The sequence below is a fragment of the Nicotiana tomentosiformis genome, chromosome 7, assembly GCF_000390325.3.
Source record: "Nicotiana tomentosiformis chromosome 7, ASM39032v3, whole genome shotgun sequence".
Classification (NCBI taxonomy): Eukaryota; Viridiplantae; Streptophyta; class Magnoliopsida; order Solanales; family Solanaceae; genus Nicotiana; species Nicotiana tomentosiformis.
Window position 1 is genome coordinate 75,176,156 of NC_090818.1, and position 24,611 is coordinate 75,200,766.

Consider the following 24,611-nt stretch of genomic DNA (forward strand, 5'->3'; position numbering starts at 1 on the left):
AATAAATAGGGGATCAGGGCTAAAATACTCAAAACAGTCGATCGGGTCGTTACATCCTCCCCCTCTTAAAACAGATGTTCGTCCTTGAATGAGTATAGAGACATACCTGAAGTGGTGAAAAGATGAGGATAATGGCTACGCATATTATTCTAGGTCTTCCAAGTCGCCTCCTCGACTGGTTGACCCCTCCACTAAACCTTCACTGAAGCAATGTTCTTCGTCCTCAACTTTCAGACCTGCCTGTCCAAAATAGCCACCGGCTCCTCAACATAAGACTGAACAGAAGTCGTTACATGGGACGGATCACCGTGATACTTTTGGAGCATAGAGACATGGAACACTGGATGAACCACAGCTATACTAGGTGGCAGTGCAAGCGTGAAGGCCACATCTCCAATCTTTTCAAGAATCTCAAAAGTTTCGATATACGTAGGGCTCAACTTGCTCTTCTTCTCAAACCTCATAACATCCTTCATGGGCGAAACCCGAAGCAATACCCGCTCCCTAACCATGAATACAACATCGTGAACCTTCTGATCTGTATAACTCTTCTATCTAGATTGGGTTGTGCGAAGCTTAAATCAATCTAACCTTTTCCAAAGAATCCTGAACTAGGTCAGTACCCCAATAGCCTAGCCTCACCCGGCTTAAACCGACCCACCAGAGACCGACACCGCCTCCCGTACAGGGCCTCATATTGAGCCATCTAAATGTTTGACTGGTAGTTATTATTGTAGGCAAACTCCACAAGCGGCAAGAACTGATCCCAAGAACGACCGAACTCCATCACACATGCACGAAGCATATCCTCTAATATCTGAATATTGCGCTTGGACTGTCCATCCGTTTGAGGGTGGAATGTTGTACTCAACTCAACTCGCATGTCCAATTCTCGATGTACGGCCTTCCAGAATCGCGATGTAAACTGCATACCTCGGTCAAATATGATGGATACTGGCATGCCATGAAGTCAGAGAATCTCGCGAATATAGACTTGAGCTAGCTGCTCTGAAGAATAAGTAGTCACCATTGGAATGAAATTAGACGACTTGGTCAACCTATCAACAATCACCCATACTACATCAAACTTATTCTGAGTCCGTGGGAGCCCAACAACAAAATCTATAGTAACTCGCTCCTATTTTCACTTGGGAATCTCTAGCCTCTGAAGCAATCCACCTGGCCTCTGATGCTCATACTTCACCTACTAACAGTTTTGGCACCAAGCTACATACTCCACTATGTCTTTCTTCATTCTCCTCCACCAATAATGCTGCCTCAAGTCCTGATACATCTTAGCATCATTCGGATGAATGGAGTACCGCAAACTATGGGCCTCCTGAAGAATCAACTCACGCAAACCATATACATTGGGCACACATAGTCGTCCTTGCATCCGTAACACACTATCATCCCCAATAGTAACCTCCTTGGCATCGCCGTGCTGAATCGTGTCCTTGAGGACAAGCAAATAGGGGTCGTCATATTGACGCTCTCAAATACGATCATATGGAGAAGACCGAGAAACCACATAAGCCAAAACTCGACTCAGCTCCGAATCATCCAATCTAACAAACTCTTTGGCCAAGGCCTCAACATCCAATGCTAATGGCCTCTCCGCTACCCGTAGATATACTAAACTACCCAAGCTCTCCGCTTTATGACTCAAGGCATCGGCCACCACATTGGCCTTCTCGAGATATATAGAATAGTGATATCATAATCCTTAATAAACTCTAACCATCTCCGCTACCACAAGTTAAGATCTTTCTATTTTAACAGATATTATAGACTCTAGTCGCTGGCATAGACCTCACAAGGGACACCGTGCAAATAATGCCGCCAAATTATCAAGGCATGAACAATAGCTGCTAACTCAAGGTCGTGAACAGGATAATTCTTCTCATGTACCTTCAATTGTCCTGACGCGTAGGCAATCACCCTACTGTCTTGCATCAACACCGCGCTGAGGCCAACACGCGATGTATCATAGTACAAAGTATAAGACCCCGAACCCGTAGGCAAAACCAACACTAGAGCAATAGTCAAAGCAGTCTTGAGCTTTTGAAATCTATCCTCACACTCCTCGGTCCATCTGAATGGAGCGCCCTTCTGGGTCAATCTAGTCATAGGAGCAGCAATAAATGAGAAACCCTCTATGAAATGATGGTAATACCCTGCCAAACTAAAAAAGTTCCAGATCTCAGTAGCTGAAGATGGTCTGGTCCAACTCTGCACTGCTTCAATCTTCTTCAGATTTTAAGCCCCCGTTAAAATTTGCTAATGATTTAAGATTTTAATGTGCGACAACGGTATTTGGGAATAACATGTTCCAGTATTAAAGGAGACCCATGGGATAGAACCACATTATTTTGAAATGAAAAATATATATTTAAGGTGTGTTGGAACATACTAAGGAGTTTTGTGAATGGCAAGAATTCGTGTGTCAATTCGCACAAGACCCTACTTCAAACGTATGCTGCTACCGAACTACAACGACTTAGGAGGTGATCTACCTATAAAATTAAATCCCTTTGAGTCTAGTTTCTAACTCTTCAAACCGTTTATCATTTGGATACTCCTACAAGAAGGTATGATCAAATTACCAAAAGCTGACAGAAAGTGACACTACCGCGGCGCGCCTGTGGGGATTTCCAGAACACTTCAAAAAATGTTTTATGGGCACATTTTTCACTGCCGCGCCGTGCCCCACGGTTCCCATCCGGTGCGGCTATACAATTCTGGGTTTTATAACCCGACCCTATTTCGTTATATAGGCGTTGTGGACCATTTTTCTTGCAAAATCTGATATTTTTGAGAGTGAGATAGCGCCCTAGAGAGAGGGAGAGTTCCTCAACAATTGGTTCTTCAATTGTTGCTCGAATACTTGGAGATTAACAAGGAAAACTCACTAGGTCTTCATCCTAGAGGTAAGATTCTACACCCTAACCCTCAATTTCAAAATTGAACTAGAAATGGGTAATTAGTAAGGTAATTCTTGGGTGTAGGAGGTACTCTTTATGCATGTATGTACCAACAAAGATCATGGGAAGGTCATTGAAATAGTATGGGTGAACTCTTGGTATTGAATTGGTTGTGGGATGAAGGAAATCTTGTAGAAGAACCTTATAGTTAAATTTCCACACCTAGTATTTGATAAAATGCTCAAGTGAGCTAAAATCATGAATATCTTCCTAATTTGTGTTCGATTTTGTTATGTCTCAAAATAGATTGAAGTTGCTATAATTTTCGGAACATCGTAGTAATTAAAGGAAAGCTCAAGAAAGGTATGTTGGCTAAACTTCTCTCCTAGAATTGAATCACATGATATTCTTGTAAGTTCCGAGTTATTCATTATAAATTAACTATTCCGAATAAGCTTGTGTTGAAAGGTATATGTTCAAAATGTATTCCAAATGCTCTTATCATAGGATATTATCCTTCGGGAATGTGTTCAAAGCATGAGTTGGGTATTAAAATATTATGACTTCAAGTCGTGTTTCAAGTGAAGGCTATTATGCTAAATTGTGTAAGAAATCTCAAGGTGCTTAATACTCTTAATTTCTCATATGTGTACTAAATATTGTGATTAGAGATTCTTTGTTGTCGATAATCTATAAAGATGCTTGAAAGTGAAAGTAGTGAGTATTGGATATAAAGTGTGGACAGCGTGCCAAGAATGAAAGTTATACTTGTGGCCAATAGCGCCAATGAAATGAAATGATGTATGAAAGATCATGAAATGAGCCTTGGTTCAACTATTCCAAATTGACTCCGAAAATAGAATTTTTCAAAAGCTTATGTACTCAAGTCATGTCCAAATGCGGTTGTTCTAACTTTTTTTTGTTTTAGCAAATCCACTAGGCAAAGTGCCCAGGGCTATTTTTTATAAATAGAAAAACAAAAATAATGATATGTCAGGAGGTCTTACACGATGCAAGAAATAAACTTTGACGCGTACATAGTTCCTATTATCAATGTTGGGCGATGTGCTCAAAATTGATATTACAATTTGCAAAATACTATAGCAATTAAAATTAGATATAAAAATTAGCCATATTAAGACATCACAATTGAGGCCCATATGTTATCTGCGCTTTTTGCATTTTTGGCTATCTTCCTTTTGTTTTTCCAGAAGTAAACATAATGAATCTAGTTGTGTATCTTCCCTGTTCTTTTTCCAGAATCTATCCACATCTATGCATTTCCTAAAACAAATAATATTTGCTATCGTATAGTCCACTGTTTTATCATGTTTTTGAATTTCTAGCTTCTTATTCTGTCCATCCTTGCTTCTACAAACCCAATACCACATGTTTGTTTCTTTCTCATGATGTGTATAATCCAGTAATATACCTGTATTATCACAAATTCTGGTGCAGTTACTCGCATTGCTCATTGAAACTAAAGTCCAGCAATTTTGAACATATGTGAGCGTGCACTGTTTGGAGAGGGAGTCGTGTAATCTCCAGCAGTCATTTCTTGCATACAATGTCTGGCAAGCTTTTTGAGATGTGAAATTAAAAAAATTCATTAAGATTTTACTCCACAATGCATCCATTGATCCTTTTTTTGAATGCCAAAAGCCCAGGTCATACATTAGTTCGACCAAAGTTCTAGGCTGCTATCTCTTGCCTTTCCCCTGTTTGTAGTAGTAGTTATATGATTCCAAGAAGCATTCTTTGTTAACCATTGGTTTGCACCATTTCAGTGATGTAGAAACAATAAGGTGAATTGGAATTTTGCTACTCAATGCATCCATTGTTCCAACTTTCCAGTGCCAAAAGCCCAGGTCACACATATTTGGCTTGATTACAATTGTGGGTTAAATTCTTCATGCTTCCAAGCTTGTGCCTACTATTAGTACTCCTTCAAAGGAATGAGCATCAATTGCTAATACCACCATTTGTATCTGTAGCAGATAGTGAGGCATAGATACAGTAAAGTTTCATGCAAAAAAGAACACAAAATTAGTGTAAAAAGAGAGAGCACCATATCCTCCTCCCAAAGGATTTGAACATGGTGATCTGCAACACCAAATGCACCATCTGGTGGTAGTGAAATGCACTGAGATTTTAGCCGACAATGCATCCATGGATCCCATGTTTTAGCACCAAAATCCCCTATTATAACTGATCATCTAGCTCCTGGACTTTAGTTCGTCCTCCTGAATATTTCTTCTGGTGTGGAAGCTATTCTGCATCATATCCATCATCTGACAGTTGCAGTTTTCATTTTGGTGCATCGATTGATATGTACAACTAGCAAATATTTCCAGTTTGGTCCATTTAAGATCACCCTGCTCCTCATCCTCCTTAGCATTCAACAACAGCATCCCCATGCCTTTCTCCTTTAGAGTGCTTATTGTATTGCCCATATCATCAGTTGTTCCTCTGCTCCACTTTTTCCTTTCTAAGAGTGAGTAAAGCATTTTAGTAGTTTGCCATGCTGCTGCGATTATGTCCAGTATTCGATATTTTAAAGTGTCAAAAAGCAGTCTAGCATGCCTTTTCTAACCTTTCCTCATTCCCAATCCAGCTATTGTCAAAATTTTATTCTCCAATATGCATGCCATTATTTGTGCATATTTATTATCCAGAACTCTTCCCATTATTCCATAAAAGTGTTCCATGATATGTGTGTTCCTCCATGTATATATTATTAGAAATCTGATGAAGGTGACCTTTTTATTCCCTTGCATTCTTCTTAAAATGAGGATAGTTATTCCATACAACAAGTAGAAAAACTATATCGCAAGCTCTACTTCTTTGTCCATCTTCTTCGTGTGTTGTAAATCCTTGCGTATATCACTTTTCATTACTCTTTCCTTTTGACATGTAGAAACCAGTACGTCACCTCTCGTAGAGATTCTGAGCATCCCTGTGTCCCTTGTATATAGCTTGAAGTGCAAGCTCTTGGTTTCAGTGCTCTCCTTCTCTTTTCCTATCGGAAAGTCCACTTCCTTGCTTTGTTTTTGATGTTCCAGATTCATATCTTGTGCCTCCTTGTTTTTGTCAAACCAATCCCATGCGATTGTTTCTTCCTCATGCTGTGTAAACTCCATCATTATACGTACAGTAAATTCTCCTCCTGTGCCCTCCTTTTCTTTTGAGAGCCCTTCTCCTCCCTCTCCTAATTCCTTGTTACTCTTATTCGTAAATATGTACATTGCATCTTGTCATTATTCACCAACCTTCTACCTTGTGTATCAAGTTCATTGAAGTAGTGGCATTCTATAGGCCCAAAATCTAAAGCATAGTTTGCAAGATGATCTGCCAAACTGTTGCCTTCTCTAAGAGTGTGAGCCACTGTCACATTACCCCTGACTATCAACTCCTTGATTTCTTCCACCTCTCCGGAAATAGACCATGGAATACTCCACTCCCCAGCCAACTAATGCTATACTTGGTAGGTATTTCCAATATGTTGTGAGTTCTTACATATTCATGAGTTGAAATTGTGTATTGCCCTTTTTGGGGAGAGGTATTTCAAGAGTATTCTATAGGATGATGTTTATGATGATAATCCTTGAAAGAAAAGAAATGTAAGTGAGGAATATGATATGCGGCCGCAGTGCCATGAATGAAGAATAATATATATCGCCAAGGGAGCCAATGAAATAATGATGTGTAAGTAGTTGAAAATACTAATGAAGTGATATATGGTGTGAAAAGGTTGTGAGATGAACGTATTCGTATTTGTGTTTCCAATGTGCTATAAACTCCTACGCCCTCGTGAGGAGAGGCTAAGGTGTTCCTAAATATTTTAAATGTTCTTGATGTCCTGTGATCACCCATGGCAAGTACAAGTAAGTGATAGTATGAACATGAAATGCGGCCGTTTACCAAAATGAGAATTATGAGGTGTTATATGTCCCAATGGCTTCAATCATAGTATGTATGCTTCTAAAATAATTAATGTAAATGACTTTGATGTTAAGTTCCCAAGAATCATGAACATAGCTAATGACCTTAAGATGACAAGGGGGCATAAAATGAAGTGGAAGAGGGATATCCTATGCTAAGTGACAATAAATGTTATGGAAAACGTATTTGGGCCATGTGCCATTGAAATTGACTTATTAATTTACCATACATGTGCTAATGTAATGAGGTGTATTTATCCATGAGGAGTATGAATATAAACATGAAGTGTTCCAATGATCCGGGAACTTACGACCTCAAAAGTAGCGCTAGTCATGTTGCTATGGGTTTATATATATGGTCATGTGCATAATAATTCTCTATTTTTACTCGATTATGTTATTATACCCCCCTTGTGGATAACGTTTTGTACGGATTCAATGTGATCGAATTCTAATTCACATATGACGAAATCTTATGAACTTATATTCTTTTTAAGATAAAAGGTGCCAAAGGGTATGATTTGAAAGGAAATCTTTTGTACTAACTATTATCTTTTGAGAATCCAAATTCTGATATTGTAGTTATACCTCTACCTGCATATATTGGGGTGAGGCGGTAGAGCCGCTTTGTGTAGGGATTGTAGTATTGTGGTTACACCTCCACCCACATATATTGGGGTGAGGCGGTAGGGTCGCTTTGTGTAGAGATTGTGGTATTGTGATACACCTCCACCCGCATATATTGGGGTGAGGTGGTAGGGCCACTTTGTGTAGATATTATGGTATTGTGATACACTTTCACTCGCATATATTGGGGTCAGGCAGTAGGGCCGCTTTGTATAGAGATTGTGGTATTGTAATACACCTCCACCCGCATATATTGGGGTGAGGCAGTAGGAACGCTTTGTGTAGAGATTATGGTATTGTGATACACTTCCACCCTCATATATTGGGGTGAGGCGGCAGGTCCGCTTTGTGTATAGATTGTAGTATCATGATACACCTCCACCCGCATTTGTTGGGGTAAGGCGGCAGGGCCGCTTTGTGTGAAGGTGGTTATAGAGGATCCCCGACTTAATATCTATAAATTTGAATGGAAGCTCTTAATAAATTTTCTTGATGTTAACGGATATCTAAGACCTTTTACTGTTACCATGATTCATCATATTCATGTTGTATTTTCATGTCCTTGAATAAAAGTATTTGTATTGTGTAAGTAAACACTATAAACGGTCTATGAAACACACAGGTGTATTGTATAGGTGATACTGTGAACGTTCTATGAAATGCACATGTGTATTGTATAGGTGATACTATAAACGGTCTATGAGACGTATAAGTGTATAATATGATATGTGAACACTAAGGACGATCTATGAAATGTATATGTGTAAAATAAGGGAGGAAGGTGCCACTTTCATTGGCCTTGTTTGTACATGTTGTTACAATTACATTATATTATGTATTCCACATATAGTTCGTATGTCTCAGTTGATCCTAAAAGAAGTTGAGAATCATGCAAGTATAATAAAACTTAAAATGTGATTCTATGGGATGTTTCGTAGTTTCTTGATGTATTTTCTTTGCCTCTTATTTGAGTTACCGTATTTTCATATGTTATTTTGACTGCCTTACATACGAGTACTATTCCACATGTACTCATGTCCCTTTTGCCGGGGTCACTGCATCTTTTAACGGATGGAGGTATTTTTCTACAGGATGATGTGGATCTTTGATAGGGATCTTTTTCACTACTCAACTTATGGTGATCCCACTACAGTTCTAGTAGGTGTTTGGGTCTAGTTCATTTTATGTATTTAGGTATCTATTATCATAGAAGCTCGGTATACATTGTGGGTCATGTAATTAAAGATTTGAGTTTGTCATGTATTTATGTTCACACTATTTACAGCTATTTATAAAGTTGTGTAACCATCATGAGAAAGAATTTATGGGCCATTGAGCCAAATTTATTCAATATGAAAGACAAAATCTAACTATGTTATGGTAAATCATGCATGAGTAATGATGAAAGGTTAATGTAAATTGGGCTTGCTCGACTAGGTTTACTCGGTTGAGCGTGGGTCGCGCTCCTCGAATTCGGGGAGTGACACGGATCTACCTTGATCCCCTCACTCGCCACTACATGACCCAAAAACGCCACCGAATCCAGCCAGAATTCACACTTTGAAAATTTTGCATACAACTTCTTTTCTCTCAAGGTCTGAAGCACGATCCCCAGGTGCTGCTCATGATCCTCCTGGCTCTGGGAGTACACCAAGATGTCATCAATAAACATAATGACGATGAGACAAGATAGGTCTGGAATACACTGTTCATCAAGTGCATGGATGATGTTGGGGCGTTGGTCAGCCCAAATGACATCACAAGGAACTTGTAATGACTATACCGAGTCCTGAAGGCAGTCTTCAAAATATCCGAATCCCGAATCTTCAATTGATAATAGCCTGACCGCAAATCAACCTTTGAGAACACTCTGGCACCATATAGCTGATCAAGTAGGTCATTAATACATGGCAATGGATACTTGTTCTTCAGTGTAACATTGTTCAACTGTCGATAATCAATACACATGCGCATAGAACCATCCTTCTTCTTTACAAACAAGACTGGAGCAACCCAAGGGGGCTCACTAGGCTAAATGAAGCCCTTATCAAGCAACTCTTGCAACTGCTCATTTAACTCCTTCAACTCCGCTGGGGCCATACGATATAGTAGAATTGAAATGGGCTAAGTGCCCGGCAATAAATCAATACCAAAATCGATATCCCTATTGGGCGGCATACTCGGAAGATCCATCGAAAATATATCTGGATAATTTCTCACTACCAGAACTACAACTGCAATGTCCTCGAGATTAACATGGTCATGGGTGTACCACACAAGCTGAAGAAGTGGTAGAGAAACATTCACCGGGAGCATGAAGACGAGATCGGAACACATCTGGTATCACTAACTGTCTTGATGAACATACGTGCCGACAAAGACCTTACTAGGATACTGATAGAGTTTTGGGACCCAGCTAAGGTGGTTTTCAAGTTTTTCGATTGATAATTAGCACAACACTGGAGGAAATCACTAGATTCACGGAGTTCCCATTTGCCGGGCGAAAACTAATACTGCCATTTATCATGCCTGGCCACAGATTCTTTCATGCATTGGGCCTGACAAACAACAAAATTTTGAGAAACATTGAAGATGGATGGATGAGTTTAGAGCAGTTGTTCGACAGATTCGGACACCGGAAAAGTTACGAGTGGCACCTTGATGAATTTCAATGCGATCAAGCAGTATGGGAGAGTCTTCGCCCCCTAACATTTTATCTGGCATTGCTTGGATTATTAGTTTTCCTGCAAAGAAAGGGAGGAATCAACATTAACCTACTTCTCCTGGTCTTGACAACGTTTCAAGGGAATCTACAAGTCACCCTTATTCCTATGATATTGGCAGAGACATTCTGGGCATTGTCACCACGTTCTAGAGGATATGATTTTTCAACGGCTGCAACTTACTACTCCAAATATGGGCCACCGAATATTTCTTTCAGAGGGAGCCAACTATTGATTATTTTTTGGACATCAGTAATGTTACACCCCATGTTTTCGTACGTAAAAGTACGTCGCAAGTCAAATGATGTAAGCTAAGAAATTAGATCATCTTTGAAAGTACACAAAGTAAGTTAATCATGTTAACCTGGAGGTTACAAATACTTAAGATCATGAATACCAAGTACCAAGAGGGTTGGAAGGCGTAGAATCTAAACGAATTGAAGAAAATAAGTTTCGTTAAAAGTCAATCAGTTGGGAATATTATAACATGTACTTCTAGGGTGAGACTAGGGTGATTAACATGATAAGAAGGTTATTCTATGAGTTATTTTAGTCGTATCATAGTCGTGTGTTATGTTTTGAAGTCAAGCGAGTTACGGAACAAAAGTTTGTAAAGGTCATCATCACAAGTTACATTCATAAATATGCTGAACATTAAGTCAAATGTATCTGAGCTTTTCTCCCAATGTTGTTGGAATTAATGGATGAAACACTTACAAAATTGAAGATCTACGAGTTTAGTTTTTATTTGATTAAACGGTTTGTCGATACGACATCGGAGTAGAGAGATATTCGCGTTTTCGCGAGACTGCGCAGGCAGTCCCTATGGGACCCACTTGGTCGGTGGCCGACCTTCACTTATTTTTATCTCGTTTTTGGGATGAGCTTTGCTCAATTTTCGACCTCGTTCTATCCTCACACTCTCCAAACTCTCCCAAATTGTGAAATTACTATTTTTAGAACACGGATGAATAGTGAAATTACTATTTTTGGAAATATTTTTTATTTTCTATTTTTTTTTTTAAATTTTGATGATAATCAAAATAAAGACCCAAAGATTGATAGAACAATCTTTAACCTCCACTCTAATACCAAGATAATACGGAATCAGATCGAAAATGTGGATAATGCAAAAATACACGAAATCAAAAAGATAGGAGATTAGAGTTTAAAATAGTAAAAGACAAGAATTTAACTATGAAATAGTTAAACCCCTTGAATTCTTATGATAAACACTAATCTAGAAAGAAACAAGAACAAGTAATACGGATTAAGCTAAGTAAAGAATGCAATTCAAAGCCCCTTGTAGATATATCAATTAGAACAAGGAATTAACATTCGAATACAAAAGATAATCCAAGAGTATGAACATGAACTCATACAAGATTAAACTAGCATAAATAATCTAAGAAAATATGGTAAATAAAGAGAAAATAAAGATATCATAAACATCTCAAGGTTTGGTCTATGTTTATCAATCAATCATCAAGCTTCCCTTTCAAAATGAGGGGAAGAGACTATTTATACTAAAGTGTTATTTAGGCGAATGACCAAAATGTCCATAGCTAGTAAGGAAGTTAAGTAGAGCCAAATTACATAACTAGCCTAAATAGCCTAAATTATTATAGCCACACTTGATCTTGACTTATTTAAAGCACTTTCCCTTGGTAGTAGGTCAAGCACGTGTCGATGATGTGTTATTTTTGACCACTACATATACCATTATAACATACGGATTTTTTACCCCTTTCTTATAAGGTGTACATATTTGAGAGAAAGGATTGTGCACCTTGTGTGTCGTTTGCGTTATCTCCATAATGTTTTTTCAGCTTTTAATGTTTGCTACTTCAAATCTTGTAGAGGCCATTAAATTTGGCAACAAAAATTGCAAGAAACGTTGCTTGCTTTATGGGTTATGTCGGGTTTAAATTTTAATAGTGCTTCTTCACGAATCACAAGTGCATTAAATTACAAAGTCCACTGTAACTAGGCCCCACAACATATGCCATTTGTTTAAATATAAACTGCAAAAGTAGAATATCGAATTGTTTGTATAAATTAAAACTTACTGACACAGCGACTTTAATAAAATTTAAAATGCATCATACTATAAGATTAAGTTAGAAACGTCGGAGTTGGTGGAATTTCTATAGGAGATCGATAATACATGACATGTTTATTCAAATCTTCGAAAGGCTCAGATTGAACAAACATTTCTCAAACCCGGCCCATGGTTGAATCATCAAGATGGAATGTACAAAACTACAAATAACAAGAAATCCATTAGGAAATGAGAGGAATGCATATAAGAATGGAACCTGGTAAATTTATTATATAACTATAAGATGGTTACTGGGCATCTAGGCGAGTGAAGCATATCATGATTGTTTCAAATATTTACCATTTTGATACATTGAATAGTTAATAACTTATGAATAAGTCATTAGTAATCCAAAAATGAAAAGAGGATTACTGTCTACGAGTAAAACCGAGCCCATTGAGCACCCCGGTTTCCCTATGAGGCAAACGGAGCAGGGACGTGACTATAAGAAATCAAAATCAGAGAGAGCAGCCCCTCGTATCGGGGCTCGAACAAACCTTCGGAGAGCATTACCAAACAACCGCACACGACTAACAAAGGGCCATAATGTCCGTGCCCAACCAGATATCACGGCGTGAATCTCGGCCCGTATCGGCATAAAATCAGTGATTAGCGAAAAGGAAGATTTTTACCTTTTTTAGAATTGTACTTAGGGTAAAACTCCCCTATTATATAAAAGGAAAGCTTATTATTCATTAGAGACATTGTAACACGCATACCTAGATAATTTACTTTTATTCTCTCTATTTCTAAAAGTTATTCAAAGTTCTTATTTTTGTTCATAAGTGCAAGCTCAGAACCAAAGGCAGGTTCCTCGTTAAGCCATTAACCGAGCTCGGGATCACTCTTATCATTGGTTTGACCATTTATTATGTCTTTTATTTGCTTAATCTAACGTTATTGATCACTTGTATTGAATTAATCCACATATCTTAAAAATCACATATAAATTCAATTATTATCCGTTTTAAAGGTAAACAGTTTGGCGCCCACTATGGGGCTAAGGATAATAGGTGTAATTTGATACAAATTTCCATAACGCACTCTAATCTACGCTAGTTCTTTGAGATTTTAATTTCAGGTCAATTTAAGAATGTCAAACTCTCAATCTGCCCACTTGAACGTTGATGCTGAGTCTGGCTACCATGGCGAGAACAACAATATAGCGCCCAGCAACGAGGTGCCCCTTGTTGACCCCAACGGAGTTCCGGTCGCAGACCCAATCGATACCAACTCGCATGTGGCCATCAACGCAAACTTGCCTATCGACCCCGAGAATAGCGTTCGCGGAGGAGCCCGATCAATAGTCCGGGGTATGCACGACGGCGAAGGCGAAGGCGATAAGATCAATTTGCGTATGATCTTCGAAATGTTACAAGCTCAACAGGCGGTGATAGCCCAGCTACAGAACCAAAGTCGCGCCCCCCAGCAGAGTTGAGCCCGAACCATCCCGGGAAAACACCCGAAGAAATGAACCAACCACAGAAAGGCCGGATGAAGTTGAACCTGGGACCAACCCCGAAATAATAAAGATGCTTTAAGAATTGATAAAGCGGGTGGAAACGGGGAAAAAGAAGATCGAAGCCAACGATAAAAAAGTAGAGGCCTATAACTCCATGGTTGATCAAATCCCAGGAGAACTCCCGATATTGAAAGGCCTGGATTCCAAAAAATTTGTCCAAAAGCCTTTCCCTCCGAGCACAGCACCGAAACCAATCCCGAAGAAGTTCCTTATGCCCGAAATTCCAAAGTATAACGGAACCACAGATCCAAATGAACACGTGATCTCCTACACGTGTGCCATCAAGGGAAATGACTTAGAAGATGATGAAATCAAGCCGGTTCATCTGAAAAAATTTGAAGAAACCCTGTCGAAAGGAGCAATGATATGGTATCAAAACCTACCCCATAATTCCATTGATTCGTTTGCTATGCCTGCAGATGCCTTCGTAAAAGCTCATGCCGGGCCATCAAGGTCGAGACCAGAAAATCGGACCTCTTTAAAGTGAAACAAAGACATAACGAAATGCTCAGGGAATTCGTGTCGAGGTTTCAAATGGAACGAATGGACTTGCCTCTAGTTGCGGACGATTGGGCCGTTCAGGCATTCACTCAAGACTCAACCCCCAAAGCTCCTTGGATTCACAACAGCTGAATAAGAATTTGATAGAGTATCCTACGGTAACTTGGGCTGACATCCATAATAGGTACCAATCGAAAATCAAAGTCGAGGATAATTAGCTCGGAGCCCCTTTCGGGTTCGTGTATCCCATCAGAACTAGTGCCAGGTCTAAAAGAGTCACCGATCATGAACTGAGATCGAACAGAGATCGGTATTAACCGTATAGCGGAGATCGAAGGGGTAGCGGATCCAGACGTAACCCTGTGAGGAACGAAAAAAGGAGCGATCGAGGCCACAATAGTTGGGGACTGATGAGAAAAAATAGTTTCGGGCCACTTGGGGTCAGGGAGGCACTGCGATTATCAGAATATAACTTTAGTGTAGATGTTGTCGGCATCGTATCTGCCATCGGACGCATCAAAGATACCAAGTGGCCTCGGCCATTGCAGTCTGATCCTACCCAAAGAGACCCCAACCTGATGTGCAAGTATCATGGCACTCAGAGCTACAGGACCGAAGACTGCTGACAGCTAAGAGAAGAAGTGACCCGGTTATTCAATAATGGGCACCTCCGAAAATTTCTGAGTGATCGAGCCAAAAATCACTTCATGAATAGGGACTCCAACAAACAGACCGAGCAAGAGGAATCTTAGCACATTATCAACATGATCATTGGTGGAGTCGACGTCCCTCAGGGGCCAATGCTAAAGCGCACTAAGGTGTCCATTACAAGGAAAAAACGAACCCGAGATTACATGCCAAAGGGGACCATCTCTTTCAACGATGAGGATGCTGAAGTCATCGTGTAACCGCATAACGATGCACTGGTAATATCTGTACTCATAAGTAAATTTTGAATTAAGTGTGTGTTAATTGATCTAGGTAGATCAGCCAATATCATCAGATCGAGGGTCGTAGAATAGCTGGGTCTATAAGACCAAATAGTTCCTGCAGTCCGAGTTTTTTACGGATTCAACATGGCATGTGAAACTACTAAAGGGTAGATAACCCTGTTGGTGAACACCGCCGGGACCATTCAGGAAACGATGTTCTATGTGATTGAAGGAGATATGAGATATAATGCTCTATTCGGAAGGCCATGGATTTACAGCATGAGGGCAATACCCTCGACACTACACAAAGCATTGAAGTTCCCAACACCGGGAGGGATCAAGATGATTTATGGAGAGCAGCCGGCCGCAAAAGAAATATTCACGGTCGACGAGGTGATCCCGATGTCCACACTCTCGACCTCAAAGAACTCGGAACCGATTAGGAAGGAAGAAACTAAATAGCAATCACCGACACCAGCCTTTACCAAGCCGGAGAAGCAAGAAGCGGGCTCGGAAGATAATTACGGAGTTCTTAGGTCATTCATCACCCCTGACAATTCCAACGCCATCAAATCAACAGTCGAGGAGCTGGAGCAAGTTATACTGATCGAACACCTGCCCGATTGGAAGGTATATCTGGGCACGGGGTTAACTCCCGAGCTCAGGAAAAAACTCATTAATTTACTTATAGCTAACGCAGACTGTTTCGCTTGGTCCCATCTAGACATCACAAGGATCCGGCCAGAAATAACCACTCATAAGCTAAGCTTGGATCGGAAGTTCCACCCGGTTAAATAAAAGAGTAGGCCTCAGCCCAAAGTCAAGCATGCATTTATCAAAGACGAAGTATCCAAACTCCTTAGAAAAGGTTCCATCAGGGAAGTTAAGTACCCGGATTGGTTGGCTAACATAGTAGTAGTGCCTAAAAAGGGAAATAAATTAAGAATGTACGTAGATTACAAAGACTTGAACAAGGCGTGCCTCAAGGATTCTTATCCTTTGCCTAACATTGATCGCATGATCGATGCAACGGGCGGGCATGAGATACTCAGCTTTCTCGACGACTATTCTGGGTACAACCAAATCCGGATGGATCCGGGCGATCAAGAAAAAACTTCCTTTGTCACTAAATTCAGCACCTACTGTTATAACGTAATGCCATTCGGACTAAAAAACACTGGTGTCACTTATCAATGCCTAGTTAACCGGATGTTCGAAGAACAAATAGGAAAATCAATGGAAGTTTACATTAAAGGCATATTAGTTAAGTCCCTGCGAGTAGAGGACCATTTGAAACATTTGCAGGAAACCTTCAACATACTGAAGAAATACAATATGAAGCTGAACCCAGAGAAATGTGTATTCGGGGTCGGATCCAGGAAGTTCCTTGGATTCATGGTGTTCAACCGAGGGATCGAGATCAACCCCGACAAAATCAAAGCTATAAAAGATATCACCATGGTGGACAGTGTCAAGGTCGTTCAGAGGCTAACTGGGCGCATATATGCCTTGGGCCGGCTCATATCGAGGTCCTCCAATAAGAGCCATCAGTTCTTCTCATTATTGAAGAAGGAGAAAAACTTTTTGTAGACCTCGGAATGCCAACAAGCTTTGGAAGAACTCAAACGATACCTTTCGAGTCCACCCTTGTTCCATATTCTGAAGGCAGACGAGTAGTTGTACTTGTACTTAGCGGTATCCGAGATAGGGGTAAGTGGAGTCTTAGTTCGGGAAGAGGAAGGTACATAATTTCCTATCTATTATGTTAGTAGAACTCTAGGCAAGGCCGAAACAAGGTACCAACACCTAGAAAAATTGGCGCTCGCTTTGCTAAGTGCCTCCAGAAAGTTAAAGCTATATTTTAATGCTACCCCATATGCGTCGTAACTTCTTACCCGCTTAGGAACATAATGCACAAACCCGAGCTCTGGACCCTCTTTACGACCTTAATACCCGAAGTGAAAAGGAATTGTTGTTAACCTCGAGGACTTCCTCGGGAATCTGGACCCTCTTTACGGACGGTGCCTCGAACGTAAAGGGGTCTGGACTCGGCATCGTGTTGAAGCCGCCTATGGGTGACATAGTTAGGCAATCTATTAGAACTGTGAAATTGACTAACAATGAGGCCGAGTATGAGGCCATGATTGTAGGTCTCGAATTGGCTAAAAACCTGGGGGGCGAAGTGGTCAAAGCTAAGTAAGACTCCCTCCTTTTGGTAAATCAAGTCAATGGGACATTCGAAGTAAAAGAGGAACGATGCGAAGGTACTTGGGCAAATTACAGGTAACGCTACATCGATTCAAGGAAAGGACCCTACATCACGTACCACGAGATCAAAATAGCGATGCTGATGCTTTAGCTAACTTTGGGTCATCGTTTGATGATGATGCATTCAGCTCAGGAACGGTCGTACAACTCATAAAATCGGTAGTAGAAGAAGGTCATGCCGAAATAAACTGAACGAGTTTAACTTGGGACTGGAAAAACAAGTATATAGACTACCTGAAGACTGGGAAGCTGCCCTCGGATCCTAAAGAATCGAGAGCTCTGCGCATGAAGGCGGCCAGGTTTAGCCCTTTCGAAGGCCTAAGTTCAGTGGTCTTTTCACCTGCAATAACAAAAGGGAAGAGGAGTTAGTGTAATAAAAGATAGAAACATGGTATTGGCTATTCAGAAAGAGGCCTTACCATGAGAACGGGCCTCCCATCGGCCCTTCGAGAGTTCGTGCCATGTGCGCTCGAAGTACGATATCTGAGTACAGATGCCCTCGATCCATTCCTTTAGCCAGGGAACCGCATTTGGAACCCGAGCGACAACTACACAACCACAAGCATGAATGAGAAAAAAGAAATTGAAGAAATTTTTTGTTGACATTTAAAGAGAGATTGTACTTACGAGACGCATTCCACTTCTCAATGAATGGCATGTATTCGGGGGGGGGGGGGAGGGGAGGGGGATCAAATCCTCGGTCTTCACTCGAACTAAGTCCCTGCTAGCCCTGGTCTTGGTCTTTATTGATGCTCGAAAAGGGGGCCTTGCTTGCCCGGCGAGTAAGCTTGACCAGTCTACATCGGAACATTCGGGGACTGAATAATCAAAGTCGGTGGTCGATCGTGAATCGACGGGACTCGTTTTTGGTCACAAAGTAGCGGATGATGATCATGATCCTCCATAGCGATGGATGGATTTGCCTGAGGTACACCTCGTACCTCTTGCAAAAATCCAGAACGACCGGGTCCACCGGGCCCAGTATGAAGGGGTAAATATAAACACTTAAGTACCCCTTCACATGAGTAGTAATGACGTCCTCGGGCCCGGGGACTACTACGACTTTACCCTCCTAATTGCAATCCTTTTGAACTATGGGAAAAACGTCTTCAGTCACGAAGCATATGTACCTTGATACTCTTTCACCCCAGTACTGTTTGCGTGAGGGTTTCTCGAATTCAAAGTCCTATGCAATTGAGCAGCTCCCGAGAATGAACACTTTCAAGGGAGGCTCGGCGGCCGGTTCGTTAGCAACTACCTCATGAGAAGCCGTTTCAAGGGCAACTACTTCAGGGGAAACCACCTCAGTATCGGCGTCCGATTGAGAAGATGAAGAGGCAACTTGTTGAGGAACAGATTTCGATGTTTTGGCCATTGTTATCTGGGAGAGGTTTGAAAATTTGAAGAAAGAATACAAAGTTTTGGAAAAACGGGTTTTGGAGATGAAGATTTAAAGAAAATATGGGTACAAATCTGGAAATCACTATGAAAATTGAAGAACAAAGATGAAGATATGGAGGTTTGATGATGGCTGGAAAGTTCAAAGGTAATAATTTAGTCGGAAAGTAGAAAAAGAACACAGGGAGAAAGCTTTTATAGGAAGACAGTCGATGCTTTACATTCGGGGGAAACAAGCTGATGAGCGACACGTGTCCGATGTAAGAACGACACGACTGATGAGACGTTTCAGCTCCCTCATCGTAAAGTACGAAGGAAGGAACCGGAGAACATCTGTCATTTCCCATCGTTTCGGCAAGCCTACTCTTTGAGAAATGAGGGGACTATCTGTATACGGGTAAAACCGAGCCCGCTGAGCACCCCAGTTTCCCGATGAAGCAAACGGAGCAGGGACGTGATCGTAAGGAATTAGAATCAGAGCGAGGAGCCCCTCGTATCGGGGCTCAAACAAAACACCTGTCCTCGGAGGCATCGGGACCACGTCCTCCGGGTCAGGTTCGAGTCCCAAGACTTCGGAGAGCAATACCAAACAATCGCACACGACTAACAAAGGGCCGTAATGTTTGTGCCCAACCAGATATCACAGCGTGAATCTCTTTCCGTATCGGCAGAAAATCAATGATTAGCGAAAAGGAAGATTTTTACCTTTATTAGGATTGTACTTAGGGTAAAACTCCCCTACTATATAAATAGGAAGCTTATTATTCATTAGAGACTGTAACACACATACCAAGACAATTTACTTCTATTCTCTCCGTTTCTAAAAGTTATTCAAAGTTCTTATTTTTGTTCATTAGTTCTTCATAAAGTGCAAGCTCGAAACCGAAGGCAGGTTCCTCGTTAAGCCATTAACCGAGCTCGTGATCACTCTTATAATTGGTTCGGACATTTATTACGTCTTTTATTTGCTTAATCTAATGTCATTGATCGCTTGTATTGAATTAATTCACATATCTTTAAAACCGCGTATAAATTCAATTGTTATCCGTTTTTAAGGGTAACATTATTACATTATTTGTCATGGAAGAGAATATGTATTTGAATGATGACAAAGGAGAAACAAGAAAAAAAAAAAAAAAGAAACACACACACAAGATGACATTAGGTGGCACAAGCGAGGGATTCAATATTTTTTTGTCAAGTACCGAAATTCCATACAATATGTTGTCACGAAATGAAGACAAAGAGGGTCCAGGATAAGGCCTGAATATTCCAAGGAAAATATTTATTGGAGCATATATAACTAAAATAATAAACACTCTCTCTCTATATATAAAGATTTTACACTATCAAATTAATTACTTAATAGTCAATTATAATTAGCTTTTTATATAAAATATGAATTAATACCTGCAAAAGATAAGAAATAACCTATTACAAGTGATAAAACATTAAAACTACACCGATCATGCAAAAATCTCGTAGATTATCAGTGTATCTAAATTCTATTTCTTCAGTCCTTTACCATGATATGAATACAAAAGATACAAGTTATGGGATAAGCTTTTCTTGTCTCATAACATCAACCCAATGTAAAATTGAATCCAACATATGATACCTTGTTGTAAATCCAAGTCGATCTGCCTTGTCTCTTGTACATAAAATCTTGGGGCAACTAAAGAGAACGTCTAGGAATTTGGAATTTGCTATCTCCTCCATCTGGGTATGAACCAGGTCATTTTTGGTGACAATTTCCTTCCACACTTGTTCCTTGTCTGCCATGAATTCGGCGATTCTAAAATTTGGATAGAACATGTTTTCAGGAACTGTGACCCCAAATTTTAAGCCAATAGCAGGCCAAATCTCTTTCCACGTAAAGTTTGAGCCATTTATCGCATTAAAAGCTTGGCCATATGTGGAGTAAAATGTTTCATTGGTGGCTGCCCATATATGCTGCTGAGCAACTAGTCTTGCATCTGATCCATCCACCCACATCTCTTCCCAACATTCCTTTTTCCCACCAAATACAAAAGGCAGATTCAAATGCTTACAAATTGTTCCATAGACACACAAACTTCCCATAAAATTAAAAGCTGCACTATGAGAACTGCCTATGATCAAACCCGGTCTGTGGACTGACCATGCTATTTTACCTGTTAATTTCACCTTGAGCAAGTCCTCCAGTTCATAATAGAAGTTATACTCAGAATCAGCTCTGGGACATTGCTCGTCGTAATAACAAACTTGTTTAGTAGAACATGTGTTTTGTAATGAGACGTAATGCTTGGTTCCTGTCTGTAGAGAAATATGTTTGAGTGCTTTAGCTCTTGGGAGGATAGCATTCAAGGCATTATTCATCATGCTCTTGTTTTGCTCACAAATCTGTGGAGTATCTAGAGGAAATTGGCTTGCCCAAGTCACCCAAAATATATGAGTGGCATCATCCAATGAAGATAGCTTTTCTTGGGTTTCCGATGTGTTTAGGAGATCACAAAAAATGAAATGATAACGTGGATTTTGGGATGTGCTTATCTTTTCTGGCCTTCGACATATGCCGTATACCTTCCATTTAGATGTTGAGAGAAGCTGATTGGCTAGCTCCTTTCCCACTAGCCCCGTTACTCCACAGATGACAGCAACATATTCAGCTGGACTACTTTCTTCTCTTTTACAATCTTGGACAGCCATCTCTTTCTTTGATTCCTTGGGTCTCAACACTCCTCGTTCATATCACGAGTCAGATGAAATGTTATATAATGTACATAGGAAGAGTTTATAAACCAACTATCCCTTATATATTTCGCAAAGAGTTCACTTCTATATTTTACGAGTACCAACTACACTACTTGTGTGTTTTTTTAAATTTTTTGCGTACACTCCCAAGAAATATATTTGCTTCACCTTAATCATAAGTAAGCATATTTTTCTAAATTATCTTAAATTTTTTTCTTGAGCAATAAGGATAAATTTTGAAAAGAAAAGTAATTTTTGTAAAACGTTAAATATTTGAATAATTTTATTTTAACAAGAATTACTAATATTTGAAAGTGAAAGAAATCATATATATATATATATATATATATATATATATATATATATGTGTGTGGTGGTGGGGGAGTGCGCGCGCAAATTTATAATGAATATTAGTTTTTTGCCCGTAAATACATGATTAATTTTGTAATGTTTGCAGAAAGGCAATACTTAACAGGTAAGTAGTTACTCCTCATTCCAGATTTACTTGTCTATTATACTAAAAATAGATGTTTACTTTTACTTGTCTAGTTGGAAAATTAATGAATAATTTACCATTTTACACCTATTTTACCCTTCTTGTTGATTGTTACTTATTTCCAATTTATTTTTCAACATATAATAAATAAGGATAATATAATAAAATTATCATGTTATTTATTGTTTCTTAAAAGATATACCAAGTCAATAGTGCACAAGTAAATTTAGGAAGAGATAATAATAAACTATCAGAAAGGAGTAGGTCGACGTTTATAGTTTATGTTAAATGCTTCTCCCATTTCCATTAATTGAAACATGACATGATTGATGTAAGATACAATGCTTTTGATTTATTAATACTGAATTGGGGCAGCGGGCATTCAGGCAGCCTCTCCCTTACAGCTCATTCATCTGTTTCATAATGCGTAATGCGTAATGCGTTCCGCTATTCGCTTCACGTGCACCACTGTTTCAGATCTCGAGCTACTCCTAAGTTTGAGTGGCGCCTATTTATGACTCCAACTGTCTCCTTGCGTGCGGCCATCTCGAGCTACTCATAAGGCTACCTTCAAATGAGTTTGCGCCTATTTATGAGTTCTAAGGTGAAAAAGGGCAGTTAAAACTTTGAACCACCTGGAGCCATTCACACTAGCGAAGCCAAAAATTTAAACAAAAGAATTCACTTGTACTCTTTTTCAACATTTCTCTCAGCAATTTATTCTCTCACCTCGTCAAAAAGAATCACATGACTTGGAGAAAGTTTGGATTAACTTTTAAACCGGTCAAACGGTTATTTGGCCACACTCATAATCAACATGGCCACACCCGTGAAGTACCCTTTAAACCCTTGATTTTATATTTGGCTTAATAACCATTATTTCCCTCCAAAATATTTCCCTCCCAAACAAGCCCAAAACATTGAATATCCCAAAACATTAATCTCATAAAATCATCATTCTCTCATGAGAAGATTAAAAGCTTCGTATGTATACGTATACTGTTATGTATTTTTTTTAAAATAAAATTTATACGGATGGGAAGATTAAAAGCCTTCGTATATATACGCATATTATTTTTCGAATATTTATACGGTATATAAATTCGAGTAACCTTGTTATACCATACACATATGATAAGAGAGCTTTCATTAAACACATAATTCACCACCCTTCCCTTAACCTAAACATGGATGCTAATCAAGAAACCAGTTTGGAGCCATTAAACTGGAATAACAGCCTAGAAACTAGGTCAGAGTAACTAAGGAATGCATTACACATATCTTTAGGGTTGAATTTGGACGACAGTTTGATGAATGAAGATGAGTGGGGCAACATTGATTCAGACGACAACTTCAATGATGGAGAAGATCATGTTGACGATGATGTTGCTGCTGATGATGATGATGATGATAATGATGATGTACATTATTTAGAGGAAGATGGAGAAGGTGGAGAGGACAGGGAAATGACTAATGAGCTCAATGAAGAAGATCTAGTAATAGGTCCAATTACTGGAATGCGGTTCAGTAATAAGGTTGTTATGTTTGATTTTTACAAAGAACATGCAAGATTAGCAGGGTTTTGTATTGTCAAAAGAACATCAAACAAAAAATATGATGATATTGTAAGGTATGTGCAATATTGTTGTGATAGGTCTAGGAAACCAAGGAATAAACATATTACCGAGAGGGGGAACTGTCTAGCTAGAATAAATGGAATTTTGGAGGAGAATGGTTCATGACGTGTTTCAAAGGTGGTTAAAAAACATAATCATCAATTGGAACCAGCACTATCTCGATTGATGGCTGGACACATATCGCTTAGTAAGTCTCTTAAGAGAGCTCTTATAGCCAAAGATATTGCTGGCTTAAGACCCTCAAAAAATATAGGAGCCACTGAAGTACTTGCTGGTGGCCCCGAAAATCTGGGTTGTACATCAAAGGACTATAGAAATTATATTTTGAAGAGTAGAAAGCTTCAATTGCAAGAAGGGGACGCACAATCATTACTCAAGTTCTTCAGTGACATGCAGCAAAAAGATAGGGAATTTTACTACTCCTTAGATGTGGATAGATTTGGTCAACTTCGTAATATTGTATGGGTTCATTCACACTCTAAGATTGCATATGAAGAGTTCCATTATGTAATATGCCTTGATACCACATACCTTGTGAATCGATACAATATGCCATTTGCTTCATTTGTTGGTGTCAATCAGCATAGGTAGTCTATATTTTTGGGATGCGCTCTTATGTCTAGTGAGGATATAACAAATTACAAAATGGTGCCCTCTACATAGCTTGGGGCTCTAAATAATGTTCATCCATTAGCTATCATGACTGACCAATGTGGTAGTATTAAGGCTGCCATCAATGCATTGATGCCAAATACGGTACATAGATATTGTATATAGCACATATTCGCAAAGCTGCCTATGAAGTTAA

At 39.5% G+C, this 24,611-nt stretch overlaps 2 protein-coding genes across 2 annotated transcripts; one reads left to right on the top strand and one right to left on the bottom strand.

Annotated features, from left to right (window-relative positions):
* Positions 1–20,291: 20,291 nt before the first annotated feature.
* LOC104098588 (3-oxo-Delta(4,5)-steroid 5-beta-reductase) lies at positions 20,292–21,722 on the bottom strand. The gene has a single exon (XM_009605371.4). It carries the CDS (start codon positions 21,623–21,625, stop codon positions 20,489–20,491), a length of 1,137 nt encoding a protein of 378 aa, XP_009603666.1. The 5' UTR covers positions 21,626–21,722; the 3' UTR covers positions 20,292–20,488.
* A 2,246-nt stretch (positions 21,723–23,968) lies between these two features.
* On the top strand, positions 23,969–24,394 carry LOC138895825 (protein FAR-RED ELONGATED HYPOCOTYL 3-like). The gene has a single exon (XM_070180562.1). It carries the CDS (start codon positions 23,969–23,971, stop codon positions 24,392–24,394), a length of 426 nt encoding a protein of 141 aa, XP_070036663.1.
* The last annotated feature ends 217 nt before the right edge of the window (positions 24,395–24,611 follow it).

Bases quoted from the DNA above. Each gene is read 5' to 3' on its own strand.
- LOC138895825 (XM_070180562.1), top strand. From the start codon at position 23,969: ATGGCTGGACACATATCGCTTAGTAAGTCTCTTAAGAGAGCTCTTATA.
- LOC104098588 (XM_009605371.4), bottom strand. From the start codon at position 21,625: ATGGCTGTCCAAGATTGTAAAAGAGAAGAAAGTAGTCCAGCTGAATAT.